Source organism: Varanus komodoensis, unplaced genomic scaffold, assembly GCF_004798865.1.
Source record: "Varanus komodoensis strain SLA01 unplaced genomic scaffold, ASM479886v1 scaffold10, whole genome shotgun sequence".
Lineage (NCBI taxonomy): Eukaryota > Metazoa > Chordata > Lepidosauria > Squamata > Varanidae > Varanus > Varanus komodoensis.
In genome coordinates this window covers 22,274,239-22,297,277 of record NW_025335269.1, presented here as the reverse complement: position 1 = coordinate 22,297,277, position 23,039 = coordinate 22,274,239, and the positions used below count along the sequence as shown (strand labels likewise).

General features: G+C 40.6%; 1 protein-coding gene across 1 annotated transcript in view; it reads left to right on the top strand.

The window, feature by feature from the left end:
- The window catches only part of LOC123016510 (myosin VIIA and Rab interacting protein), a 172,476-nt gene that overhangs the window by 115,029 nt on the left and 34,408 nt on the right, over window positions 1-23,039 (top strand). The window contains exons 4-8 of the mRNA XM_044416979.1: window positions 2,526-2,662; window positions 5,669-5,752; window positions 8,016-8,113; window positions 8,818-8,898; window positions 10,921-11,073. Of these exons, the coding sequence (XP_044272914.1) occupies window positions 2,526-2,662; window positions 5,669-5,752; window positions 8,016-8,113; window positions 8,818-8,898; window positions 10,921-11,073 (553 nt within the window). The remainder of the gene's footprint in view (window positions 1-2,525; window positions 2,663-5,668; window positions 5,753-8,015; window positions 8,114-8,817; window positions 8,899-10,920; window positions 11,074-23,039) is intronic.

Genomic DNA, 23,039 nt, shown 5'->3' with positions numbered 1-23,039 from the left:
TGCTCATTCACATCCACCATTGCTGCCAACCCTGCCGACACTTCCCGGTCGGTCTGTCTCTCTCTGAAGAGGCTGCCAGTTGTTACAGCATCTGGCCAGGGCTGGAGATGAGCAGCAGCCATGGAGGAAAAATGCGCTGTGGCTGCCCGCACACTAGGGCCTGCCAGAGCCAGAGATGCAGGGGAATGCAGCAGCCAGGTGGTGATGTGGGGAAGCTTCCAGAGAAAATGCAAACATGCCTACGGAGATAAGTGGGAGGAAAGGAAAAAGACAACCTTTCCAGTTTCTTTTTAATTGATCTGCTGCTCTCCATCTATTTTGAGTTCTCTGCCTGGGACTTTCATTACTTTGGGACTAGCAACTATGTCCTTTAAAAAAAATTTACTTATAGATTACAGGGGTGAGGAGGTCTGAGCCAGATAATACAGTACCTCCTGCACTTACTCCAGAGTAAAAATGAAAGGAAGTCATATCTGCTAGTCATTTGGCAATGGTAACTTCTGTATTGGCTCCGAGGCAATATTTTGTTCTAACTTTATCCTAATGTAAGTGGATGTATTCGAGGAACAAGAAGAGTTTTTAATATCTGACCTAAGGATATACAGTGAAATGTGTTTCCCTTAGAAATTGCCTGGCTGGCTTATTATATGCAAGACTTATCTGCCTGTTTCCACCTCCTTATCTACCATAATTCTGAATATTTGATTTTATTCTGTTCAATAGTTTGGTAACACAGGCTCTTTTTCCATGCAAGTGGCTATAATGTATGTAAAATGGTGTGTTCTGATAACACTTCTTACAGTATTAAAGTCACTTTGCTATTCACAGAAGTAGGCAGCATTACCCATTAGAGTACATCATCATCATCATCTCTATAATATTTCATATTTCTATGCCACCCAACAGCCAATGATCTCTGTACCAAAGGGGAAGGACAAGAGAGCCACTGGTGCCAATGCAACATTCCTGCAGGCCATTTCGTTCTTGTCTCTATAGAAAATCGTCTTTGTGAAAAATAATGTTTTCTGCCATTTTAAAGGTGCTGTGAGTATTCTCTGTGCCACCAATAAGCTGATACATGCCATGGCATGTAAGAGAAGCAGAAAGAAACTTGCACCTCCATATTCTAAAGTTGTCGGGAGCTGGATTTCCCCTTATTCGTTTCAAGCAACAGACAGTCCCTTTGCAATATTTCCAGTTCACAGCTAACAAAATAATGCCACTGAAAGATGAGTCTCTGTACATGAGCAAAGTGATTTGTTGAACCCAAACTAGAAACCGCTTCCAAAAACAATCCTTTTCAATAACCCTGGGCTGCACTGCTCTGGGTGAGCCCCTCTGGAGAAGGTCTAGTCTCCTAGATCCGTGCAGGTCTTCTAATTGGATGGCCCTCCTAACCTGACACTGTGTCATGAGATCAGGGACAGGACTGGACACGGGCTGGTCTTCCTCCTCTTCCTTGTCCCCTCCCTTCACTTCCAAGCCCTGTCTGTTCCCATGGTTTTCCTGAACACCTGCAAATGGCAGCCTTGAGATAAGCTCACCATCCTCCACCATTTCAGTTCCCACATTCCCTGTCCCCAGTTACTTCAGTCCTCATCTGAAGAGTCGGAAAACCTGGACTCTGGAAAGCATGCCAAGAATAGCTGCCTCTTCCATTCCCAACAAAAACAGAATATAAAAATTTTCCATTCCCTTCTGTTTCCAGAAGAAGCCATGTGTGACTCTGTCTCCCCCCTCCCCCTCCCCACATACACCATTCTCTCAGTGGCAGATGCTGTTGAGAAATATGGTCCTATTAATGTAGGGATTAGACTTTGCAAAAGCTGCAAAGAGCAGGAGTAAAACTGATGCACTTTCTCCCCAAGTCCAAGTAATTCCTTCACTATTGTGAAGAAATTAAGAAGGATTTTGAAAATCTCTGCAACTCCAACACTACAGCAAAGGGGTTCTCCCCATTTGAGCTTCTCAGTTTCTTCACTGGTTTTTTGCAGCGTCTACTCACAATAGTCCCAGTTCAAGCAGTATGTTTTAAATCACTTGCAGTTTTGCCTCTTGGTACTCCCTGTAGAAGTAAAGGAAATCCTCATTTACACCCTCCTAATTCTCATCAGCATTGGGAGCAGTTTGCCTATCCAGACATCAATGCTTCTACAGATAGATATGCACATAAGAAGGGTCTAAGAACTTGCCTGCACTACAGATCTGCAATATTGGCTTATGGGCAGTATAGAATTAAAATACCTGCAGTGGAAATCCAACTTGGTGGATGAGCCCTTCATGTGTGACCAAGCTGCCTGTATCATGTAATTGCATAAATGTACAGGAGCACAAATACTCAAGTGAAAAACAGCCCTTGAAGGGAAACAGTTCCATAAAATAATTTAGGGCAGCTTTAGAGGGATAAATGAATTGTATATGATCTAATTACCCCAAAAAACCTTTGCAAAACAGAGAGGAAATACAGTTAGGATTGCAGTATGACTTATTCATTCTAAATTTTCTGCATTTTATCTTTTTTCCAGACTTTTAAGGGCTCAGTCCTTAGAATGGTATTACAATAATGTGAAAAGTCGCTTCAAGCGTTTTGGAAGTGCTAAAGTCCTGAAGAATTTATACAGAAAACATCGTTTGGAAGCTGGAGCTTGTTCTGACATACTAGGTATGGGGGGGGGGCGGGGGGACAACTCTTGTGACTAAAACATTTGCTATAGCTTTTATGTGTGTGTGTTTGTGTGTGGAACAGAATACACTAGATGCACAAAAGTTTGGGTAGCTGCATGGATATATGGGGGGAGCAGATTGTTCACATGGCAATGGAATGCAAAAATGACACACTAACAATTCTGCATAAAACTTTAAATAAGCAAAGAGATTGTGGGATAGGTCATAATAGCAATAACAGATGATAACACAATTATTCCAGTTTTGCTAAGTTGATTAGTACCTGTAGTGGGACAAGAAGCCATTGTCTACATTCAGGCTGAAACAAATGAAATCAAAGTTCTTTAACAGTTTTGATTCTCACAGCAGATTTTTCCATCTGAAATTACTTTGTTGGAAATTGGAAACTTTTGGGTCAGCAGTAAGGATGTTCCTTCCATCTGTTTATTGTTTTAGTGAATATTCTACTGGGTGAATGGCTCTGTAGATATGGGAAATATTGTGGCAGTTAAAAGAACAACACAAACACAACATTTCTATGAAAAAATCAGCCTGCCAAACTATTAGGAATCAAGCAGTAACAAGTTTCAAATCAAAGCCTGGCAATAAAATGTTGCCCAGAGACAACCTTGCCTGCAAATAACTCCAAGTAGCAGAGAACAGAAAGAAATGTGTAGTCCACCTTATTTATTAGTACAACCAGTGCTCACTCCCAGGCTTAGCAAGAAGGATCTGTTGGTTATCTCCCTTTATATAGTCTTCATGTAACCCAGCCGGGTGCAAGGAGAGCCAAGAGAGCTCCAGGGCTAATAAAGTCTGTGTTCATAGATAAATGCCTTCTTTCTCTCCCCTTTTACTTTCTATGGTGATTTTCTCCAATAGTATTTTTCATTTAATAGGCTTTACGGCAGTTTGCTCGTAAGTACAGGTTGTTCATTCCCCAGGCATTGTAACTTGGGGACTGCCTGTACTTCCTCATCCAGCCTTCTCAACCTGTTGTTCTATAGATATATTGAACCATAGTGGACCATCATCATTTCCAGCTAGTGTAGCCAACGGTAGCACAGTGCAACACATCTGGAAGGCATCAGATTGGGGAAAGTATCCCAGGTTAAACCTTGTTGTCATTGCTGGGGAGCTCCAGAGGGTAACCACACTAAGCCGTTCTGCCCTAATGGAATCTCTGATGGGAGAACAATGAGCAGAAGAGGAAACTCAAAAGACCAAAAACATGGAAGACCTGTGTGCTGCTGGATGAGTGCTCTCTTCTGGTCAGAGTACTTCAGAAACAGCTAAACTCTGGGATTCCACATCACACCTTTGATGTGATGCAGTCTCTCCTCCATCATCAGAACCTCATGAGCTTCCTGAATCTTCTCTTTAGTATCCTGTTCACAATTCATTCTGAAAAAATCCATGTAGGTTTGATGTCTGCATAACATTTCCCAGATGCATTCTTCCATGGAGCTCATATCAGATATGGGTTCACCCTTCTCACTTGTGACTTCTACATGGTTCTCTCTCACACACACACATCCCAGACTACAATTCATTTCAGAAAAATCCTCCCAGTGGAAAGGGTCAGGTGGGAAAGGGAGGCTTGCAGCCAGCTGGAGAGGCTCTGCAGACCACAGGTTTCCCATCCCTGTCATATATTTTAAACATACAATAAACATAAAATACTTTTGTTAATTGCAAAGTCATGCCCAGCCCATCACGACACCATGCACAACATTCCTCCAGGCCTTCCTGTCCTCCACCGTCCCCCGGAGTCCACTTAAGCTCACGCCAACTGCCCCAGTGACTCCATCTAGCCACCTCATCCTCTGCCGCCCCCTTCTCCTTTTGCCATCAATTGTTCCCAGCATCAGGGTCTTCTCCAGTGAGTTCAGGGTCTGTAGCCACTCCTTGGTCAAGTTGTTACTTGCAAGAATGGTTTGGTTAAAGGGCTTTAAGTAGTGGGGTAGCAGAACCAAAAAGTGCATAGATGCACTTTTCAGCTAATTGCATCAGAGATGTCATCTGCCACACACAGACAAACATCCCTCACAATTCCCTGTTCTCTGTGAGCTTACCTGAAGTGAGAGGAATGGATTTTCCCAGCAACAATATCTCAATGTAAAGTATTTGGGGGTGGCTTGGGCTCAAATGGTCCATTTGACTTGCTTCTAGTGCAGATGAAAAAGGCTAAAAAGGGATTGTTGATACAGGGTCAATGCTGCTGCCTACATTTTGAGGATCTTCCTGGGGTGTAGCTATGGGGGAGCATCCTGATGGGAATTGCCACCTCAAAATATACCTCTATATTACTGGCTGCAAAGTGGGAAGTAAATAATGACAGGAGACACATTTTAGCTGCCATTGCTGAAAGCGGAGGAACAGAAAGAATGAGCTTGGAACGGAACAAGGCTACCCCTGCACAGGGTACCTTTCCCCTTTTCCCGTAAAGGCACATGGGTAGCAACTCTGTTACAGTGACCATGGCAGAAAGTGAACATTTTAAACCATGCTGATGAAACCCAGATTTGTGATTGTCATTACAGCTTTAAACAAACAGTTCTTCTTTTGTCATTGCTGTCATTGCTAACTTCTCTGTGTTTTTCCGCTTCCCGGTGTGACTTTAATATCGCTTTTAAAATCCATGATCTATTCCAAGTATAAAGTGTCACATTCAAAGCAAGTTCTATGCACTTGAGTTCTATGTGCAATTGCTACTTCTTAACTCCATGTTCTCTCTCTTATTTCAGCAAACATTGTCTGAATTCTGGGATTAACACACCAAGTGAGAGATTTCTCTTTTGAAAGGGTCTTTTTTAAAGATGAAAATATAGGTTCTTACCGGAATTTCCAGATAAACATTTTTGAGTTAACAATATTCCTTTGCCACCTTGTCTGTAAGCAGTGCATTTAAAATTGCTGCTACATTCTAAGAAGAGCTCTTATCCTGATATTAGAAATGACATTGTAGGGTAATAATGCTGACAATTATATTCTTTTTTGGCAGAAGCAGGAAGCTTCTGCGAAGGAACAATAGAAAATGAAGGAAGCATTTGTGGCAGCGACTCTACTTTCTACAGACAGACAGAAGGTAATTCCGTTTGAAGCATTTGTTTGTTGTTGCTTTTACTGTAACTAAATTGTTATTAAGCACATTTGAATTCCGAATGAAATATGCTGGAGAGTAGATGGACCTTCTTTAAATGCCATTAGTGCCCAAGAGTTTTAAGATGGGCTTCTAAACAGGCTCTTCTATTTTTTTTTAAATATTGTTTTATTTGAGGGGGAAAGGGAAAAATCAATTACTAATTACTGGTGGGTATGTGGATATGTTATCAAGCAAATTATTATTTATTTGATATCCATGTTAAACTTTTTTTGTAACAACCTAGCATTGTCAGAAGTGGAGTTATAAAATTGATAACAGTAATAATTATTACTAACTTTTTCTGTAATTTCCGGCACTCAGTGCTTTATGTAATTTTTGTGTAAGGTCCCTTGGTATGTTTTTGTTTCTTTTCCATGTTACTTTTCTCCCTAAAATAAAAAAGAAATAAATAAGCCCTTCTATTCACTCATGACAAGATTTGTTTTCAGTTAACACATGGAGCAGTTTTTAAAACTGGATACAAATGGATTATTTTCCCCAATACTACCCTACCCTATACTAAGTAAGCAATGTCCATTGCAGGAGTAGGCAGCCCTGTTAAATTTTTTTGATGGTTATTTTGGGCATTGTTTGCTATCACTTCAGTAGTCTTTCAACCAAATCTTTTGGGAGGTTCAGTGGAGACATGATCATATCACAATCACACACTCTTTATTGCAACTTAGTGTAAGGATGGATGGATCACTCTGTTGGGTTAAATTTATGGTCTACCTTATGTGAACAGAAGGGCTCTGATCATGGATAGATTGGGGGAATCCTCTGACCTGTTCCGCACCACAGTGCAGCAAGGTCCCATAACTCACTATACAGAATTTACAGGTGACTGAGGGGTATCCATGGGGGAAGGAGGTGAAGGAGTCCCCTTCCACCATTCCAGTTGTGCATACCAAATCTGAACCCAGACCAATGTAAGTTTCTCAAGCATTAAACATTTATTTATGTAAGCCGTCTTGAGGCTTTCGTGACAGGACAGCATATAAATATCTTAAAATAAATAAAAATAAATTAATTAAACCATAACTTTGTTCTATCCTATGTCTTTGCAAATTCATAAATCCAGATTAGAAGTTTGCGTTCATGTTCATGTGCAATTCTTCCTAACGTGCATTTTGTACACAAACTTCCCTAACATACACATTTGTATTTGGAACCTTTGAGCCAAAAGCTGCAGTGTAGTATTTGGTAAAGAGTGTAATCTAAAGGATAAGTGTGTCACCATCTGGATATTAATCCAGAAAGTGTGAATTAGGTTGATTTACTTAAAAATGTGGATCAAACAAAATTCTGCTTCATCTCTACCTAACTATAAGATGTTCACTAATGGCCCATTTCTTGGCAGTGTTTTTTACATGCAAGGAAGGTAGTCAGTTAATGACATAAAAATACCTAAATTGTGTGTGGTAAATTCCAAAAGTCTCCTAAATGTAAGGAGACTGAGAGCCAGTGTGGTGTAGTGGTTAAGAGCATGGGACTGGGACTCAGACGATCTGCGTTCTAGTTCTTGCTCAGCCATGGAGCCAGTTGGGTGACTTTGGGCCAGTCACAGACTCTCAGCCCAACCTACCTCACAGGGTTGTTGTTGTGGGGATAAGATTGAGGAGATGTAAGCTGCCTTGAGCCTTTTGTAGGAAAAAGGCAGGATATAAATTGAAAAATAAACAAATAAATAGATGTAAGGATTCTTCCGATACACCACTTATTTAGTCATATTGATGAATAAGTTAATATTTATGCATATTTTTCTTTTGTGGATAGAAAGAACCAGAACAACTTAGATACAAAGTAAGCTATGCATAAAGAAAGCTAAACATACAATGAAACCGTCATAGTAATAATCTGCCTATAGGTGTGTATAGTGGCTGGAGAGAACCAGTTTCAGATTCCCATATAGTTGTGAAGCACACTGAATGGCTTTGGACTCCTTCTACCTCATCTACCTTGCAAAGTTGCCTCAAGGATTGAAAGAAAAAAAATAGTAGGGTAAGACCTGTTGGGAATGCCTCAATATGCTGGCTTTCTGCTTGCATTGTAATGCAGTGTATATTCCATAAACTGATGTTTGAAAGTGAAATAGTGGATGGAAGATTTTCCTTTAATGCAAAGCAAGGGGTGCTGTTCCCTTTCAACTGAATGGTCTCGTCCTTTTGATAAACATTTTACCTCCTTTGTTATGTTCTTTGCCTAGGACACAGCATGATGGACACTCTTGCTGTAGCTTTGCGTGTTGCAGAAGAAGCAATAGAAGAAGCTATTTCTAAGGCAGAGATGAACAGTGACAGCTTGGTGAAAATATTTTAATTAATATTCATTATTTTGGCAAATATCTTCCCCCTTTTTAGAAATAACTCCTGTTTAATTAGCAGTGAAGAAGGAGCACATCCTGATATTTACTGTCACAAGTTAATTTACTGCAGTGTTTTAAAGCACTGTAATGTCTAGTTCCTCATACATTGTAGCTGCATCCCTTTTTGACTGCAAAAAATAAAGTTGCATATGCCATGTTCTGCCCTGGAATCCCCCACCCCCTCCCCGCATTGCCAGCATAAAAACTCACCCTGGCCTACCTAGGCGAAGCAGAGTTCAAAACATGGCATGGCCACTTTAGATGCTTCTCCTCTTGGTGGATTGTTTGTGACTTTTAGACAAGTTGGAACAGTAGCCTGATAGATGAGACCAAAGATTGATCTAATAGAGCATCCTCTTTCTGAGGATGGCTGGCTAGATACTTCTGGGAAATCCATCAGAGTACGAACCTTTATTGTGTCTTCCACCTTCCCAATAGCCTTTATTGTGACTATTAAGTTAAAACTAGTCCTCCAAGCCACGTGCACAGATATCACTGGAGCTAATAGGCCTGGCTTTGAGGGCATTTGCTGAGTTTCTTTTCATGGACTGACCGTTGAGACATTCTACACATTTTCATGCTGCATTTCTAAGTAGTTACAAGTAAGCCAATGAATCTGTATCTATGCATGCCTTTTGTATAGGACAAACAGAATGAAGCTGTTTACTTACGAGACCATAAGGAAGAACTGATAGAAGAACTTGCTACTACTATTGTCCAGAAGGTATGTCTCAAGAACTTAGAAACATAGAAACAGAGCGAGTCAGAAGGGGTCTCCCGGGCCATCTAGTCTGACCCCTGGCTCCAGCCAGCTCCACTCACAACATGGCCACCATGTGCATGTCCAGCCTATCTTTGAACACCCTCACCGATGAGGCCTCAGCCACCTCCTGTGGAAGTCCATTCCGTACCCTTGGGGTCCTAACAGTCAGGAAGTGTTCCTGGCATCTAAATGGAACCTTGGTTCCCTGAGCTTTGCTCCTTTGGAGCATGTCTGCCTTCCTCCGCAGGGGAGAACAGGTCTCTTCCCACCTCCGTGTGACATCCCCTCACATACCTGTATGTCACCAACAGATCCCCTCTGAGTCTCCTCTTCTCCAGGCTGAAGAGACCCAGTTCCCTCAGTCTTGCCTCATATGGCATCCCCTGCAAACTGGCCACCAACCTTGTGGCCTTATGCTGCACTGCCTCTAACTTCTCTATTAGGTGAACTCTGCTAGTAGGAATGATAATGGATAGAAACATGTTAGTTATGATTGGCATTTTTGTAAATGTCACATTCGTTGTCTCTTTAAGCCTTGCAACATCCTCTTGAAGGTACATCAGAATTCTTAATCCCAGTCTGAGGAGCAGAGCCAGGGGCTTCCCATAGGCTGCACACTTGAGTTCATACGTAGGTGAGGCAGGGAATATCCAGCTCTCAGTTCACATTCTGACCAATTATGCATGGCTAGTTCTATGACCTCATTATAAATTATCTTTGCTTCCACTGTAATAAGCCACAAAGGTCAGAATATGAATAATTCTCTAGGAATGTTAAAGCTTTAGAGCTCCTTAAGCCCTAAGGATGACTTTGGACTCCATACCACTCCGAAATAGGGAGTATGTGGCATTGTTTGTTTGTGAGCTTGATTTTCTTATTTGGATAATGTGGTGTAACTTACTTGGTTATGTTTTGTTGTTCAGAATTAACCACACTCTGCTAGTAATGAGTCTTGCCCCTTCTTGTTATTTACATCAGGGCAACCTGATTCTTCACTGCTTTTGGATACCTCTTTTCCCCAAGACAGGGTTCAGCATGTAGTTTCCTGTCTTTTGATTCTTCCTAGCAGTTCAACAATGTACATGAATTCAGTGCTGCATTGCAGTAAGAGCTCATAGCTGTAAAACAATGTGTGCACTTGGGATTAGAGAGATGTAACATTCAGGGGTGGAATATGTCTCTCACCAAACATGTGAAAACATTGGGTTTTTTAAATGAGTGAATACATGGGCACAATGTTTGCCATGCCTTGATTAGCATTTTGTTTGCCTGCTAGAGTAGAGATGTGCAAAATCGATTAATAATATGGATTTGGCCTCAGTGGTATTACTTACCTTCTCTTCATTACATGCTTTGGCTACTTCTATAAAATGCCTCCACCACCTGTTTTACTGAATACTTAATTACATATCATGAAAAACAAATGTTTTCACCTTCTTTCTATGTTTCAATATGATCACCTTCCATGTGAGCTTCTGTATAGCCTGAAGTGCTGAAGCTAAGCAGGATCAGGCCTGTTTGAAATCTGGATGGGTGAACTTAAATGTTGTGAACCACCCAGAGAGTTTGGATCCAAGGGGTATAGAAATGCAATGTCATAATAATAATCAACTAAGCATGGATCTCCTTTGTAGGAGAATATGGAAGGACTCATAGCTCCACTATACATGGTTAGGAGAATGATTAGTTTCATATTTCAGGAATAATATGTAATATATTTTCAATGCAAACTGAAAATTAGTAGCACATAATATTATCAGTATATATTTTAATAATTTACTTTTAAGTTCAGTGGATTCAGATAATATTAACAATGTATGTAAGTTGTCAAAATCAATCCTTCAGGAGCTAGATTAAAACCAAAGACAACTGTAAGGTTTCAGTTTCACATCTTGATGATTCAGCTCCAAGCCAGATTGATGTGGCTCCAGCAGTAATGATTTACAATGAACCTGCTCTTGTTTCCTTTTTGACTTGCTGCAGATCATAAGAAAGCAGAAAAACAAGCCTGAGCAAGTGGAAGCTGGCTTTGAGTGGCCCCAGTCCAGGAGCAGCAGTGGCCTCACAACCGCTACTCTCTCGGATCAGAGCATGCTGACCTTCCCAGGGAGCCGCCGGGGATCATACACATTATGGGTGAGCTACCAAAACTGGCCACTGGAGCTTTTTTTACTTGCATGAAGGTGACATGTAGCAACAAAGGAGATGTATGGAAGTTGGGATAATAGAGAATATAAAAACAGAAGAGCAGCATGATACCAGCATGAAAAGTGCTGTTTTGAACAAAGGACAATGAGCTGTGTCCTGATTTTGCTCATAAACCAAGACTCAAAGCATTGGAGACAACAAAATTGGACAGGAGCACTTAATGGTGTGGAAAGTTGAGCTGTACTTGTGTGTTCACAGCTATGGATATAGATTTTTACTGGCAGCAAGCCACGGTTTGGCTTCAGCAAATGTGAAGCTTAGTGCAAAGTACTACTACTTTGAGAAATGATGTAGTGTTGTTGTTGAGTTCTTTCATTCCCTTTTCTCAGATATTAAAGGTGTCAATTCAAAATTCAATTTAAAATATTGCCTTTTAAAATGGCTTCTTTGCTCTCTTTCCCAGGTAAATTTAACAGTTGTAGAGAACCACTTACGTATCATGTTATATTTAAGACTATTCCCACATCCCTGGGGTTTTTTTTCTCTCAGCATAAAGACTTTATAGTCTACTAGACAACTGCAGAAAATCTGACAAGCAAGAATAAAGTGTGATGAGTTGTGCAACTAAGGAATAAAAAGCAGAGAAGAAAAAGACTACATCATTTCTTTGCATGGTGTATTTTAAGTTGATGAAGAATATTTAATTTACTGAATATATTCAGGCACCCTCTTAATTATTTATTTGTTGATTTATTCCTACATTTACCATTCTGAACAGATACACATAAAGCAACTTTCAAAAGCAGAGGAAACCAAATAAAATGATCATTAAAATGTAATAAATACATCACAATAACACACTGAGGCAAAACATAACTTAAAACAAATCTAGAGAACCCTAGCTAAAAACCATAATTTTTAAAGACACTTGCCCTGAACTCTTTTTTATCACTACATGAGTGGGTCTTGTAAGCGTTCTACTACAGAAAGGTTACAAAACAGGATGTCGTGCTGCCATTTTTGCATGACACAGAACCTACCTGTGAATAAATTATGAATAGCTACCTGAAAAAAAAGTGAGCTTACCATGGATTGTCCTCCGCATCCTTGCCCTTGTCTTCAAGTCTGCATGGCAGAGCCTGTCCCCTCCCTCTTCTTTCTCAATACTGGCTTTGTTCAGGGATTGTTCCTCCTGAGCCGCATGCCCCCACCAGGGACTGCTGCTTCCGCATTGTTCAGGTGGCACCATTGCTGTCTTGCTACCCTTCCATTCACAGGCAGACCCTGGCTTATGAATGAGTTCCATTTTTGAGAAAACAGAAATTTGTCTTTAAATGAAATTTGTATGCAAGTCAGATCATGTATAGTCGGCCCTCTGCATTTGTGGGGGTTAGGGGTGCAGAACCCCCATGAAAATGGAGAAGCCATGCATGGAACAACCCACCTCACCCAAACTCACCAGTGCTGCCTCTTTGCAGCAAGGACATGCCAGAATGATTTCGCTTTCCTAATAGGAGGGGCAGGAAGACATGCTTTGGAAGGAGGCCTCCCTCTCTAGCCTTTCACCTCCTCTCTCTATGGTGATGACGATTTTCCACAGTATGTTTTTAAATTAATAGGCTTCATGACGGTTCATTCATAAGTTCAGGTTGTTCATAACTTGGGCGTTCATGACTCAGGCTGTCTGTCTGTATTTTTGTGGGGATGTGCACATATTCACAAATATCTTCACAGTTTTTTTCTTTCTTTCTTGGTCAGCTCATGGATTTGCACAAGTGTGCACTTACAGCTGTCAAAAATATGTTTTGCCTGATCTATTAATTTGTCAGTTACAACCGTCAGATGGGTAATGAAGTAAGGAGGTGAGACTGCATTTAGGCTAACATGCAGACAGATGGCAGCTGGTAAGTACCTAGCTGCATTTGCTTGTGGATTGTTTCCCATTTGCTCATATGTTCTAATTGACAAGGTAATAGACCAGGCAAGGCTAAGCCGTAAGTACGCATGTCAGCAACTTCAAGATGCCATTTTTTAAAAAAAAAAAATAAAGATATTTGCCCTGCCCTCTCCATTTTTTTTAAGTGGCAAAGCAGCGATGATTATTTCCATATGCCACTTGGGCATCAGTGGAAGAGCGAGCATTTTACTTGTCATTTCCCACAATGGGATCACTCTCCTGTGTTCAGACAAGACACCAACCCATCAACAGCCCCTAGAACAAGCTGTGCTTGTCAGGGCGGTTCATTGTCCCAAAGCAAGCCACACTGCAAGAAACAGTCTGGTTTTGGATGACATGAAACTCACTGTGCCTCACAATATGTTGCTATCATAGGAGAATCCAGTCAATGGATTATTCTGTTAGATCACATATCAGTGATTCTTACTTTTCCAGTTAATGGGGCATTGATGTAAACAGACACCTCTGCTTACATTACCTCTAGTTTGAAACAAGCTAGCTAAGAAGAAAAAAAATGTTTTGCTATTACAGATGCCTTCTTAGAAAACAGAAAATTCAACAATTAGGTGAGGATTATGGGAATAAGAACATGTTATTCATATGATTTGTGAAAAACCCTAAAAAAAGAAACTCTGATGTATTTGTATTAAAAGTATTTGTTCGGCTATTTATTAGTTAAGGCGAGTCAAAAGGTTGTTCAGCACAATCTGTATACACCCACAGAGAGGGATCTTTGTTACTCCATACTACATTTTGCTGTATTATTTTCATTACTCATTTATTACATTTCCATACCAACCAAAAGCTAAAGCTGTCTGTTCAGTTTTCAAAGATTAATGACCTTAAAATACAGTATTACACATGATTTGCATACAGACATAGAAACACACACATGCTCACATATCACTAAGCAATTTTAATAGTAAAAACATTTACTGGTTGAAAAGACAGAATCCCAGAACCCAGTTAAAAACCTCATCATATGCTGCCAAATGCTTCCAAATAGAGGAAGGTCTGAACTTGGTACCAAAAAGATAGCAGGGTTGATACCAGGCAGGTGTGACTGAAGAGACTGTTCCATAATGAAGGCATCACCAACAGGGGCACCCTCTTCCTTGATGCCTTCCAAGTTCCCCTGTAGGAGGGATGCAGAGGAGGGCTGTAGAGGATGAGTGCAGTATATAAAGGTAGCTGCTCCCTGCTGGGAGATGCATACAGGCAGTCATTGCAAGCAGGCCAAAAATATTGCCCAAGATCTAAAGAAGCATGTAGCTAATTTCATAGACCTGAGGGAACCCATTTTTTTCTTGAAGAACATCCTCCCTTGTCTGTGTGCCTCTGGATCTTTCAAAACAGATTGTGATCTTCTTGGGGGTCCTGCTGTTCCAGAGAAAAGCAGACAGACATCCCCTTTTGGCATGCCAAAGTCCGCATCCTTTGGATCCTGACATTCTTAATGAGTCATTGGTATAACTGGGAACAGAGTTGCACCTAAAATTTTGCAATGAGATGTGCTACTTAAGCAGCAACTTTGCTGCTTCATAATATAATTTTCATTTCGTATAGCCCTTTGATGAGCACATTGGGCTCTTAAGGCATACAAGAGAACAAAGTTTATTGCTTTGAGACTGATAAATAGTGCAAGCTTAAATTAGGCACAAAATTTAATAAATGGTCAGAAATTTGCAGAATGATAGGAATGTGGTAGAAAAAAAAAACAGTGATCAAGGGGAAAAGGCTTTTTCTTCATAGCCTAAAACAAGAAACCAGACATGTTGTCAATTTATTTTATTAGTTTTATTTCTATGAAAGAATGTTGCTTATATAATTTGCCAAATATCTTGAGACTGTAAAGGCCTAATTGAAAACTGTGATACCAAGAGAATGCTTCACTGAAGTATATTGCAAGTTATTTTTAGTTGGGTGCATTTGTATGGCTGTGCCCATAAAAGCATATAAAAATTGAAGCCTATAGGCTTTTCTTGTCAAAGGGGTGTTGAGTAGGGTATGCTATGATTAACTGTGATGGCTTCTATTCAGAGTAGAACACATCTCGAAAAGACAAGAATGGAAACCAAAAGGTTTTTCTAAAATGAGTGCTGAATACAAAGAGGGGGATAAAAACAAGCAAATAAGGAAATGCTAATTTGAAGGCCCTGCAGAGCTATCTTGTGGATATGGAAATTTAAATGGTCCAATTTTGACCTGCTTAATAAAGCAGAAGTGGGCCACTTTGGAAGGTTGGCTCATAGGTACTGGGTTTGCTTCTCCTAAAATATAGCATTCTGAGGTGGTTATCTCAGACTCTGAGTATGAACTGGAAGAAGAGGCAGTGTTGTAGTTCTTCGTTGAAATATAAAGGCTGACAACTCCCAAGATAAGTCAAGCAGGTGGTGAGAACCCAAGCACATCTGGTTTGGGAGACACTCAGGGCCAGAGGGAGAGGTATGTAATTTGGTAAGTCTGATCATGCAATGGCAGTTCAAGCAAGCTGACCAACTGGGTGATGTCTGGCATTTACACTGTCTGACCCACAAGTGGTGGGAACCTCCCTGAGGGTGGAGTGAACTCCATTTGGATGAGAAGGGAGGAGAGGGTTTCAGCTTGGAATCAAGTTCTTGAGTAGTACTTTCTCTCTCTCATTAGCTGACTCATTATCACTAATGACCTCTGTGATGCTCCTGCTGCATCGCCAGATCAGTGTGGCTGCCCCTCTTTATCATAATGAAGTCTGTAACTAGACCAGTAGACTAAAGGGTTTCATTTTGTCTGTTTGGAAGAGCAAGGGAGAAGGTGGAGGGGAAGAGTGACTGGCTCGCAACCAGGAGGCCAATTGGCTCTCATGGAAGCCCATGAGAGCTGCACTCCTCTCTGTTACAGCTGGATGTGGCTGTACTGGTGGAATGTAGGAATACTGGGTGGAATCAAGGCATGTGAAGAGTACATTCCTTATTTCCCAACAGAATTGGACGCCAGACAGTTTGGAGCTCTAGTCTGTGGAGAAACAGGGTGTGCAACCCCTGCATGGCCCTGCTTCTTTGCAGTTATGGTAGTTCTTCTGGGCAGCAATGCAGATAAGATTGTTGGGATTTCAGTGAGAGCAGCAAGAACTGGGTGTGAGCTGAACAAACAGCCACGGTGGGCTGCAAGCCCTGTTGCCCTGTTTTAAGTGCCAGCCCAGCCTGGGGCCTTCCAGATGTGTTTTGCCTTGCTGACTGGGGATAATGGGAGTGGTAACTCAACAGATTTGGAGGGCACCTGATTGGGGTAGACTGGTATAGACTCTAAGGCAGGGTATAGCACTGTAACCCTATTGATCCTGAGTTACAACTTTATTCTTTGATCATATTGAGACTTCAGTTCAAGTGATCTTGATGTCAAGCTTTCTTATCATGTCTGGATTCCTAACAGTGGTATAACAGAGTATTTCACATTCAGTGGCTCAAGCACTCTTCCAGTTCTTAATTGCTCCATTTAGCCACCTCAAAATAATTGCAAGAACATATTTTCTTGTGTTTTTTTTTTGCAAAGCATAGCTAATCACCATTAAGAAGCATTTAGCACTCTTTAGTTGCGAGGGGTTACATATGCAAATATAAAATGTCATACACTGTTTGCATGGAAAAGTAGATTCTCTTCAAAACTCCCTGCCAATCCAAGTATCAGTTATGCTCTTCAGAAATGGAAAGCATCCCAATCAAACTGCATGCATTTAGGTCTACTCTTACATCAAAATCCTCAGAAAAATTACTTTGTTTTAAGCTGATTGACATCAACAGAGATGTTGTTGTTGTTGTTGTTAGTCGCAAAGTTGTGTCTGACCCATCGCGACCCCATGGACAACTTTCCTCCAGGCCTTCCTGTCCTCCATTATCCCCTGGAGTCCACTTAAGCTCACACCAACTGCTTCAGTGACTCCATCTAGCCACTTCATCCTCTGCCGTCCCCTTCTTTTTCTGCCATCTATTGTTCCAAGCATTAGGCTCTTCTTCAGGGAGTCCTTCCTTCTCATTAGATGGCCAAAGTATTTGAGTTTCATCTTCAGGATCTGGCCTCCTAAAGAGCAGTCAGGGTTGATCTCCTCAAGGACTGACCGGTTTGATCGCCTTGTGGTCCAAGGGACTCACAGGAGTCTCCTCCAGCAACACAACTCAAAGGCCTCAATCCTTCAGCGCTCAGCCTTCCTTATGGTCCAGCTTTCACAGCCATACATTGCAACTGGGAAAACCATAGCCATGATTATACACACTTTTGTTGGCAGGGTGATGTCTCTGCTTTTTAGTATGCTGTCTAGATTTGCCATAGCTCTCCTCCCCAGGAGCAAGCGTCTTTTAATTTCTTGGCTGCAGTCTCCCTCTGCGGTGATCTTGGAGCCCAGGAGAATAAAATCTGTCACTACCTCCATTTCTTCCCCATCTATTTGCAGGAAGTGAGAGGATCAGATGCCATGATCTTAGTTTTCTTAATGTTGAGTTTCAGGCCAACTTTTGCACTCTCCACCATCACCTGCATCAAGAGGCTCTTTAGCTCCTCTTCACTTTCTGCCATGAGAGTGGTATCATCTGCATATCTGAGGTTGTTGATATTTCTCCCAGCAATCTTAATTCCAACTGGTGATTCATCTAGCCCCGCCTTTCTCATGATGTGCTCTGCATATAAGTTAAATAGGCAGGGAGACAGTATACAGCCTTGCCGAACTCCTTTCTCAATTTTGAACCAATCAGTGTTTCCGTGTCCAGTTCTCACTGTTGCTTCTTGACTTGCATATAGGTTTCTCAAGAGACAAATAAGATGGTCAGGTACTCCCATCGCTTTAAGAACTTGCCACAATTTGTTGTGATCCACACAATCAAAGGCTTTAGCGTAGTCAATGAAGCAGAAGTAGATGTTTTTCTGGAACTCCCTATGTTGGCAATTTGATCTCTACTGGAGTGGGTTGCCGTTTCCTTCTCCAGTGGATCACGTTTTGTCAGAGCTCTCTGCTATGACCTGTCCGTCTTGGGTGACCCAGCATGGCATAGCTCATAGCTTCATTGAGCTACACAAGCCCCTTCGCCACGACAAGGCAGTGATCCATGAAGGAGAACAGAGATGTAGGCGTACTGTAAATAAACAACTTGTTGCTACTGCAGATGAACCCCATATATTATACTTGTTGGTATGTTGAAATAAGGCAAATACGCATTTTCAGGTTTGTCTTGTCAGGTCTATGTGAGACTCCAACTTGAGATTCTCTAGAAGAATGGATGAGCTTACATTAAAGGTGGTACTTAGAGATCAGAGCTCAAGCAAAAGCTTGTCTATAAACAAAGTTTTTGTTCCACATATTTATTTCCTTTTGTAATGGTCCATTAGATATTTTTCATGAGCAATTGTTGGTTTGCAAATAACTACATGTAGAGATCATTACAGGAACTTTATTAGTATTTAATGCTCAAGCTATATTCATTAATTAAGACTTCACACACAGGTTCTGTGCTGCTAACAACCCTGACACAGCACAATGACTTAGCATAAGAAGTTCTGTTGAGTAATAGGTTCATTTACATTAATGGCCACTTTAATGTGATTGACTATGGAACTGAAGCAAATATTCAGAGCACAGCTTGAATTCAGTAAACTTCAAAGTTTGCATGCTGTGAATTCAAATGCGAATATTTGTAAATGGAAAACAATATTTCAGTTTTATATGCGCATGTTAAAAGCATGATTGGTTTCAGCACTGCTTAACTTCCATGAATCAGGTTTTGAACTGGTGATATTAAAAGTGGCATAAGGTAAAATGTGCCAAACATAATGTTATAAAATAAATCAACACATTTATTTATTTAGTTGAACTTATGGTCCATTCTTCTATTGTAATAGGGGTCATGAACTTTAAAACTGATCTAGTTAAAACTGTGCTACAAAATGTTGTACACGCTCAAGTGAAGAACAAAGTCCGAGTGTTAAATTTTGGCATAATAACCTCCGTTCCTATGTGGACTCATGAAGTCCCACTGCTTTTAATAGGTTCAGTCTATATATGATTACACCTGGATCAAATGCATTCTTCTAAAAGACCTCTTAATTCTTAACATTTCTAAATATTTGCCTTGTCAGAAAATAATGCATTTTGAAACATTTGAAAGGTGGGCTAAATCTTATAATAAGCACCTTGATTATCAAAGATTAAGCATACAATCTGAATATTACAAACATCCCTTTTCAGATGTTTTTATTTGTTACATTTATATCCCACCTTCCTCTAAGGAAGGGGAAGGCGGTGTAATCCTCCTCTTCTCCATTTTATCTTCACAACGACTCTGTGAGGTAAGTCAGCCTGAGAATCAGAGATCAGTCCACTCCTCTTTGCTGGACTTCTGAACCTTCACTAGGTCCCAGTTCAGACTACTTTTTAAGCAAGACAACCAGTTTCCCTGCTGAGTTCCTGCTGTCTTGAGAACTTAGTCTTGTCTCTGGTTTCTCCTATGTGCTGAGTTCAGACTTCCATTGCTCTACACTGTTTCCTGCCTACCTATCCACACAACCCATCCTCTGTTGGAACAGTGGATACTTCCAACAGGATCTATGAGTAGCAAAAGTGAACAGGAGAGGATGAGGATGCTGTGCATGGAGATAGGTGTCGTATGCTGTTAACTTTCTGTCCCCCACCTCTTCCATTTTCTCTTCCCATCAGATCCCAACCAGAGGCTTCTAGCTTCAGTCTTTATTATGTTTCAGCTGGCCAGTAGCATTGGCTTTGTGATGCAGAGAGAACAATATGAAGGTTATTAGGGGCTTCCATCAAATTTAGACTTCCTAGTCTTGCCCCTACCAAGAACTGATTCCACAATGAATTTCCCTCTGCTTCCCTAAACAGGGCTGGCTTCATCCTCAAAGAGATTTGTGCTGCTTGCAGTCCAGTTGTCATGAGCAACAGATGTTATATAATTGGTCTGCTCATTTGACTCAGTGTCAAAGCAAAGGGCTGAGAGAGTCACACCTCTCTTTCCTCTCCCTGCCTGTTCATCCATGTCTCCCCCTGAACCAGAGGCAGTTCAGTTTTCATCAGTCATTTGACTTCTCTCAAATCTCATTAACCTCGGCATCTCAGCTAAACATTTCGACCCTTGTTCCTCTTCTAGTTCAACTTCAGTCTGAAATCTCCACCTTGGAATGCTGTATTTTCGGAGAATAGGAGAGATGTTGCTGCAGTCTTTAACTCCCTTCCAAGGCCCAAACAGGGCACGCAAAGGACAAACATTTGTATCCTTAAAGCCATAGTGACAACAGGAGTATCTGGCTGTTGGGAGACATAACTGCAACAGTGGAGTTACCTTGTAACTGTGAAGGTGGGGGATGACTTCCACCTGTGGCCTTTTGGAAAAAGAGTGAGCTTTACAAAAATGAAAGCATCTGGTTTTGCTTCACCTTATTTCTGTCTAGCAATGCTCAGGTTGTTTTCTCAACTGGGGAAGGTTAATTGTGGCACAGCTGGCCTAGATTATAAACATACAGAACAGGACTCATGTGCTTGCTTACGCTGCCACCTGCTGAGATCATTTTTCACTGCATGATACTACTGAAATACATGCACCGAGGCAAAATCTAAAGAGCTCTTTGCATGTAGATAACATTTTGATTTTCTTTATACTTGCTTGCTTTGAAAAATTAATAAATGTGTGGTACAGATATCAGTGATTTCTTTTTCCTTTAAAATATGTTAAATAAAATGCTACAAAGGCAATTATGCCAATAATGCTGCTGCTACTGATACAACAATTCAATTTCCTGCTAAAAACTGCATCGAACAAGAAATTCCAACTATATTGTGGTTTGGGCAGACTATTTGTTAATTCATCTGTTTTTTACCAGGGTTTGGATTATCATTGTGCTATGTGTGCAATTTCTTTATTCAAATTCTGATAAAAATCCCAGACAAACTTTTCGGAAAAAATGCAATTTTAACACACAAACGGTCAATATGAAACACCTTTTAAAACACCTGAGCTGTAAATATTCTGTCCACAAACTATGGAATCTGAACTTAGAGGTAAAGTTCAGCATCTTCAGAAGTCCAGCTTTCATTTTGAGATTGGTTGTGCAGCTTCTATTGCATAGTCAGAGCTGGTGCTTCCTCCAATGTGTCTGTGGTCACTTTCCAACCATAATCATTCTAATACACCAAGAGCAGCATTAACAAAAATTATAGCTACTGGGGTTGCCTGTGTGTCCCACCATATTTTCTATATGCATATGTGTGTGTGCTTCTGCGTGTGCATGTGCGTGCATATTGGTGTCTTAAAACTATTGCAGAATTCCTTTTTTCCCCTTCCAGTTATCTGAGGCTTAATTTTATGTCTATATTTCCAGTTCCATCTTGGCATATCAAAATAGCTATTTTTTATCATAACATGTTAAAACTTCAAGCGGCCTATGAATTATATGTTATTTTGTATGCAGAACCGGCATATTCATGAGCATGCGCAGTGAAACCCTGTGTCATGGGTCCAGCACACTCAGATGACACTCTGGCATGAAAGGCTGTGGTACTGAGCATACGACACATAATCTGAAGTGGCACTTCCAAAAAGCAATGGAGCAGAAACAGCTCCAGTGGCCTTGGCTTTGCTTTGGGTCGCCTGGGGATTTGCTCTCATGATTGTATTGCCTTCACATAGCCTGTGTGTCAAACTAATAGAAAAGTGTTTCTGCTGTCCTTCAACTGTCATGAACCTTGTTTTCTTTCAAGTTCATTTACTGCTGCTATCAGATAACTTCATTTTTTACCATTGCTTCATAAGTGTCCCAAGCAATTCGGTATTTATGCAAGGCTGTAGCACCAAGAGAGGCCATGTAGAGACCTGGCTGTGCTCTATGCCTTTTTCCTGAATATTCAGCTTTAATAAAACATTCAATTTCTAGCCTTATACTCAAAGAAAGAGAGATAAGAGGACTATTACAGAAGAATCCTGTAGATCTCTACTCTGCTGCATGTCCTACTGAGTTTAATGGGGTTTACTCCTAGATAAGTGTGTACAGGACTGCAGTCTTAATAGCGCTGTAAGCACTACCTATTTCAAGTTCTGGCCAATGTAAAAGCATTGAGATTATGACAAGCACTTAGCAATTATTTGTATTAAAATATAATTTTATGTTGTTAAAATTAGCGAAATCGACTAGACTGCTTGGACTTCGATTCCTTACTGTTTCATGTTGACTTACAGTTCTCCCACATTAGGAGTACCTGAAATGTACCTTAAGGTTTCTTAGGGCAGAGTTTCTGGCTACAGGGCTGCATTTAAGATAGACTCTCTGGGAATCACAGCAGACTGTTTCTTTAGACCTTTCTTTTGCAAACGTAGCAGTCCAAGGTTACTCAGCAGTACATTCCTCTAAGTTCAGTTGAACTTACTCCCAACTGGATATGCATGGAATCTGGGGCATAATTAAGGTACAACCTTCATGGTTTAAGCATGTTTATTTCTATGAAATTAGAATGTAACAAACTGGAAAACCACTGTGTTTGGTTGTTGCAGATGAACGCATATTAACATAAAGCGCAAAGCTGTTTATTTCAGAGTCTCTCTACTTGCATGGGTTTGATTTCCAGTTTCTGATTATCCTTATAGATGGTATGGTAGAGTAACTAGTTCCTATGAGACCAAGTCTCTGCCCAAATGACCACGTATAGTAGAAGTCAATTATTTACTTGGAAGCAACTCCCATTTAGTTTTATGCATACTTCTAAGTAAAAGTAGGCACTCAGACATATGTGTATTAATTTCAGTGAGTTGCCCTCTCCGTAAATCTAATCTAAAGGGGGGAACTAATTCAAATGTGAATGAATTCAGATTTGGCCATCATGATGATTAATACAGAATTAATCAAATTGATACAGAATTGATACAAATTATCTTGCACTTATTTTATCTCTTTCACTTTCTAAAGTATTTTTAAAGCACCCTTATGCTTGGAAATACTGGGGCAGTGTACAAATATATATAAAACAATG